This window comes from Frankliniella occidentalis, unplaced genomic scaffold, assembly GCF_000697945.3.
Source record: "Frankliniella occidentalis isolate FOCC.00 unplaced genomic scaffold, Focc_3.1 Scaffold1, whole genome shotgun sequence".
Lineage (NCBI taxonomy): Eukaryota > Metazoa > Arthropoda > Insecta > Thysanoptera > Thripidae > Frankliniella > Frankliniella occidentalis.
The window spans coordinates 701,868-708,423 of NW_026267131.1; the positions used below are offsets into that span (position 1 = coordinate 701,868).

The 6,556-nt window shown below is 52.0% G+C and overlaps 2 protein-coding genes across 2 annotated transcripts in view; both read left to right on the plus strand.

Annotated features, from left to right (window-relative positions):
• Positions 1-6,556, plus strand: part of LOC113213502 (uncharacterized) — an 18,707-nt gene that overhangs the window by 10,217 nt on the left and 1,934 nt on the right. The gene's annotated exons all lie outside the window — the stretch shown is intronic.
• On the plus strand, positions 3,900-6,530 carry LOC113213497 (multiple inositol polyphosphate phosphatase 1-like). The gene is made up of 9 exons (XM_026432586.2): positions 3,900-4,152; positions 4,264-4,392; positions 4,541-4,716; positions 4,990-5,094; positions 5,198-5,345; positions 5,431-5,653; positions 5,739-5,814; positions 5,897-6,021; positions 6,118-6,530. Exons 1-9 carry the CDS (start codon positions 3,960-3,962, stop codon positions 6,347-6,349), a joined length of 1,407 nt encoding a protein of 468 aa, XP_026288371.1. The 5' UTR covers positions 3,900-3,959; the 3' UTR covers positions 6,350-6,530.

The following is a 6,556-nucleotide window of genomic DNA, read 5'->3' on the forward strand; positions in this document are numbered from 1 at the left end:
CAAAAAAAAATAATCTTTAAACAAACATTCCGAAAAATACCTGTCCGCGGGACGTTTTCTGTCGCACCTGAGGATGGTGGGGTAGTTCTCCACCGCCACGGAGATGGCGACGCTGATGCAGACGCTGGTGAGGGCGACGAGCCCGCAGGAGAGCCCGATGGTGGCGGCGGTGGACTGCAGGACCGTCAGGAGCACGCTGCAGGCGCCCGCCAGCACCAGGCACGACACTGTGGGGCACGGCCGGGCAAGGCGCAGCGTGTCAACATCACCCAAATACACACGGGGCAAACGTCCTTCTGTTGGGAAATTGGAGTGGAGTATCACCTAGAAGCATCTTCTTCCCCAGGATGCCGATGGCGACGATGCTCAGCAGGCCGACCGCGACGTTCGACATCCCGATGATGCCCGTGTTGATGAACATGGCGTCCTCCAGAACTCCGCCGCAGACCTGAAAAGAAACAAGCTGCTGCTTACGCCCCAGAAAAACTGATTCTGTCTCCATGCAAGTCATGTCTCCCCTATAATCACCCTTTTCTCCCCAACCAAAAGTATATTATTTTCAAATTGGACGATTTTGCCATTAAAATACGATAACATTGCGCAAACGATCTTTGGGCCTTGGGCAGAAATCGTACTTGTCTTCCCGGTGGGCGCGCGGTTGCGTCGGCGGCCGCCGCGGCCACCGCGGAGCTGTTGACGGCGAGCTCCCGCAGGCCGTAGATGGCCTGGCAGGCCGTCGCCGGCGTGTCGGGCTCCAGCTTGGAGAAGGTGGCCACGCTGTTGAAGATCTCCGGCATCCACACCAGGAGCCCGTTGGCGCTGTTGGCAACCGGAAGCGAACGGTGTATAGCGGAAGTACACCGGAAGTACGTGCTCAGTTCAGCCCGGGGGTGTGGGTACCCCACCTCGAGACCACGACGAAGAGGACGGTGCACAGGATGAGGGTGTTGCGGACGTGCTCCTTGCCGAACAGCCGCGCCGTCTGCCTCACGAGGCCCAGCAGGCCCCCGCCGCCGGCGCTGGTGTTCTCCAGCGGTGTTACCAGCGAGGTCACCGGGTACTCTTTCCCGCTGCCCTAAAAATACAACAACCAACGACGCTAGTTTCATAAACTATAAGCATTTTCTGTGCAGTTACAAAAGTGCCTTGTATAATAAGGTGCTTGTTGTATAGTTGGAAGTATAGTTATGGGCCCGACGTAAACAATTTTTTTTGACGTCCACATCGTTTCGACATCGTTACGGGATACCACCCATTTCTCACGGGGGCCCATACTACCTAGTGCGAAGTGAAATATCGATACGATATCGTTTCGACATCGCATGTCGAAAATATATCTAAATCAAGTTCAATTTTTTATCGTTTACGATACACTTCAGGACATTCGATATCGAAACGTTATCGTTTCGATATCGCGCCGCGTACTACTCGCCTGGTTGCGCGCGTGCGCCCAGCGCAGCGCTCGCAGCGCGGCGTCCGGCCGGCCCGTGGCGAGGAGGAAGCGCGGCGACTCGGGCAGCCACAGGAAGGTCAGCCCCGTGAGCAGCGAGGGCACGGCGTTCAGCAGGATGAACAAGCGCCACGACCTGCGCACAAGCAGACTCCCTCTAGATATCGTTTCGATATCGCTTCGGTGTTGTTTTGATATTGCCGTGATATCGTTTCGATGTATCGGTGTGATGTTGTTTTAATATTGTTTCGAAATCAAAACGATATTTCTAAACGATATCGAAAAGATATCGGAACGTTATCGAAGCGATACCTAAACGATGTTGCTTGTTGCGGCTGATACCTGACGGTGTGCAGCCAGGGCAGGCTCCAGGCGAGGTCCAGGGGCAGCACGAGGTAGGCGAGGGCGGCCACGGCCAGGGACGCGCCGCCGGGGAACACGCCGAAGATGACCATGGCCCTCGAGCGGGTCCTCTCCGAGTGGAACTCTCCCAGATACGCCATGGCGGTGGACGTCGGGCCGGCGACCCTGCGCGGCCAAAGTTCAGGGGTGTGACACTTTACTCAACACGTTTAGTGAGGCTTCATGCTCTGAATGCGGCCACGGCGAATGACAAGGCGTACTTTCTGGACGATCCCACAAAAACAGCAGAGCGTGATCACGTTGTAGCCATGCCGCATCGAAAGTGTTTACAACGCCACGCCACGGGTAGCACTTTGCGGCATTGCACGGCATTGTTCGTTTCGCACGGGGCTACTTTCTTTTTCGTGTGCGTTTTTTCTTTTTTTTTCTGCCACACGCCACATACTTACTTGCCACCGACCAGCGTGTGCTGCTATTTATACTCACAGGAAGCCTGTGAAAAACCTCGCGGCGATAAACAGGCGCTTGTCGGGCGCGAGGGAAGATACGACGCCCATGGCTGCGTCGCCCAGCAAGGTCAGGCGCAGCAGCGGCACTCGCCCCCAGGAGTCGGCCGCCACGCCCCACAGCAGCGTGCCCGTCAGCATGCCTGCGAACACAGGGCTCGGGTCCATCAACGACTTCACGAGGTTTCAAAATGTGAGGTGTAGCGGTGTGGCACACGAAAAACGGGCCGTGTAACCGCGAGTGACAGTTGGACACAATGATCACAAACAGAGCCGTCCTTTGCTGGGACCTTTGTCACTCAATTAAACGTTTGACTATTGGCCGTATCTGTGGTGTTTGTGTTGGGGGGAGGGAGATAGATAGAGAGAGAGCCAGACAGAGAGAGTGAGTGAGAGAGAGAGAGAGAGAGAGAGAGAGAGAGAGAGAGAGAGAGAGGGGGGGGGGGCATTTCACGGGACGTAAGTATGGGCCGGGTGGGTGTGACTGAGAGATGTCGTGACAAAGCTCACCGGCGAACACTATCGCGCTCAGGAGGGACTTGTCGGCGTCCTCCAGGTCCAGGTCACAGGTGGCCCAGGCGGCGGGTGAGAAGAGGTACGACGGGCACATGGCCTCGAACACGGCGCTGGCCGAGCACATGCCGGTGGCGACGACCAGCACCCAGTGGAAGAGCCCCGAGCCTGGCCAGTTTTGCAATCAAGACGTTTTAGAGGTGATTCTTTTTTTTTTTAGAGGGGTAGGGTAATAGGCGTTTACTTCATGAACAACGATCCCTCACCGAGCAGCTCGGTAGCCTCCTCCACAGTAGCAGCCTTGCATTTCGGAGCGTCTGGCGCCTCTGGATGCGCTGCGCAGAAAAATGCCGTTTCAAGAGTTATTGTTGCAGAGTGATAAGCGTTCAGAACTCACCAGTAAAAAGTGCAAAGGGCGTAAGTCAAATGGGAAGCCCATGGACCTACGCCCTTTGCGCTTCTCATCAATGAACTCATCTGCGTCTTACCGATAGAGATAGACGACTTGGTCATTCTGCAGGCTGGCGTTGAACGTATCGAGCGCACTTCCTCGTCCTCTGCTCCCCTCGACAGTCCTGCACCAAAGCGATGCTGCTCAGCTCAGTGAAACATTTTCGACGGACACGCACTTTCCTGGGGAGATGCTCTCACTGCACACCTTCTTTGAGTGACGAATTCGGGTACACTGGCTGTGTAAGGGACACGGCGGCGGCTGCGCCGGGTGACGGCCCAGCCGATGTTTGCCCTACGCCCCGCTATCTTTTCTTTCGTCACTTCAGTCAACATCAAAAGCCGCCAGCGACACACACCTCCTTAACCAAGTTTTCTGACAGGGATGATCATGTTGTGTAACTATAAACTTGACTCATAAAAAAAAAGAGTTTGTGCGCCGGGTTTCACGCTGTGTCACTCGGACGTGCACGTCACCGCGAGCGCAAATAAGGTCCTACCGTGCCCAATACTGTCCAGTATCGTTGGTTCTCTTTACTCGCCATGGCGGCCACCCTGTCACGTTCGTCACGTTCGTCTCGCTCGTCGCGTCCTCTTGCTGTGAGGTCCCGGCCCGGAGCCACCAGTCGCGCTTGCTTCGTCTCCTCGCTCGTCACCGTCGACCACCAGTTGTCGACATGACCCGGCCCGTCGTTTATTGTCGCCCCTCGGGGTTCATCACTGCGACCATCGTCTTCGCATTGCTGGGACGGGGGGCAGCAAGTAGTGGTGCCGGCGTCTGCAACGGTGTGAAGTTCCGAAACTTCGGCCTCAATTCGGCCTACCCTTCGCGCCCTTCGGGCGACGAAGTGGAGGCCGTCGTGATACAAGGTTGATGCGCTTCCTGCTTGTACTTTACCCAACATGAAGTTTTATTTTTGTTGAGTTGCTATTTTTATGTAACGTTCCAATAATACAGTCGATTTTTCTCCCCCCTGCCAGGCTGTGAGCCAGTCAACACTTTCCATCTGGTGCGCCACGGGACCCGCTGGGGAAGTTCAAGCGACAACAAGCTGATTCTTTCACTCAGAGACCTGCAGCGAAAGATCCTCGACAACGGGAGAGACGGTCGTACGTGTAGTGTTTGAAAACAGTAGTTGTAATCATTTTTCAGCTTTCATACTTGAGAAAAAGGGGAGTCATGCGTTTTAGAGCGAGGCGCGGGCAGGGGGGCGTGGGCGCTTGGAAACTCAAAACCCCATATGTTTGATTCCCTCAGGAGACATTGATCTGTGCGAAGACGACTTGCGGGCGATCGCGGAGTGGACGACGAGCGTGGACACGGTGACGTCGTACGGCCTGACGGAGCAGGGGCAGACTGACCAGCTGCGGCTCGGTTCGCGCTTCGGACGACGCTTTCCCTTCCTGAGAGATTTGGCCAGGGATGGGATACTGGTAAGTGTCGGGTTGCGGAGATTAGTGCGTGTGGACAAGATTATCTGTGGTGGCTGAAAAACTATGGCTATTGCTAATTATTCAGATATGTATAGCAAATTTTTCAGCATGACCCAAAACTGTAGGTGTATCCTAGCATTTAGCCCTGTTGTGAAGTGTTAAGGTACACAGGTTCTTTTCAGCAACATAGGTTAATAATTAGTTATCCCGTATTGGTTTAGCTACTAATACTGCAGCTAATCTGTATTTCCGTGCACACACGGTATTCCACAGCTCAAGCACGGAGTGGCGGCGCGGACCAAGGAGAGCGCGGAGTACTTCGGGAGGGGCCTGCTTCGCCAGGACACGAGCACTGATGGTTACGACTACCTCTGTGACGTAATTTCAATCTCGAAAATTTTAACCCTTTGCCGAAAAAAACGGGAAATTGGGAGGGGGGCTTTGAGTTTGGACACATGTTATTCTCGTTTTTTTTTTCTAGTTCTTTTCCACGTGCCCAAAGTTCGATGCTCAATATGTGAAATACCTAGTGTCTGGTCCGTACGTCACGTTTCAAAAGGGGCCGGAAATGTTGGAAATGATGCAGCGAGTCAGTACTCGATTGGGATTTGAAGAAACTCTAAGTTTTGGTAGGGCTGCCCAGGTGAAATAGACTCATCACACAATATTTAAGAACAAACTCGTTTATCTACATTTGAATATATTTTCCTTTAGATTATATTGAAGCCATGTACACAGACTGTGCGCTAGAAACAGCCTGGAACACTTCAAAGGCCGGCCATAAACCCGCTTGGTGCTCAGTCTTTCAGGACGAGGACTTCGTTGTTTTAGAATACTGGGCGGACTTACAAGAGAACCAACGAACGGGTTATTATGATGAAGACTTTCACAGTAAGATAGGGTGCAATCCCATCAAAGAAATGTACTCATTTTTTGAGTAAGTATACATCTCTCGCTCGCTGGCTACAATTCCGACTGAAAACATAGAGCCCCCGGTACAGAATGATAAATGATTGTTTTAGGAACGCGATAGATGACAAGATCGCCACTAAAGAAAGGGCGCGCTTTTACTTCACTCATGACACTCTGTTGAACCAGGTAACGTAAAAATAATTTAATTGTTCTATTGCTTTTTATTTAGTGAAAAATGGTGTACCTGACAAAGTTACGACACCCTCAGGTTGTGACCTTCCTTCGCCTTTTCAAAGACTCGCCCCCACTTACCGACTCTTTTAGAGGAGAGAGACAATGGCACGTGAGCCATTTCAGCCCATTCGCTTCTAATTTCGGAGGAACCCTTTTCCGGTAAGTACTTCGTACTGCGTAATCGCGTTTGTATGAGTCTGCGGACTGACCATGGCGCCCACATAAAATGTTTCTCTCTTTTTTAAAAATATATAGGTGTGGGGCGAAAAGTGACCATGGGTCACAGTTCAAGGTCCAGTTTTATCTAAACGAATGGCCAATTGAATTTGACATTTGCAACGGTTCTGTGTGTACATGGGAGCAGGTTACTAACATTTTCGAGGAAGGATTAGGCACTTGTGACACAGCAGCAGCTTGCACAGGTCTCGATACGGTGGTGAAAACTGCAACCTCCCTTGCTAAGAAAATTTCAGGTATTTTTGGATAAGGATATTGCTTGCTTGCCGTAGCGCGCCTGCTATTTACTTGCTTCGTAACATGACTTTCTGGATTGTTGGAGTGTGTCTCTTTGATTCGTTGGGGGTTAATTAAATATCATAAGCATCTGCAGGATCGTTGTTTCAAAAACTATCGTTGTTCACGTTTAAATAAAACTAAAACAGAAATAACTTTTGCAGCTTTTTTTAAAACATTA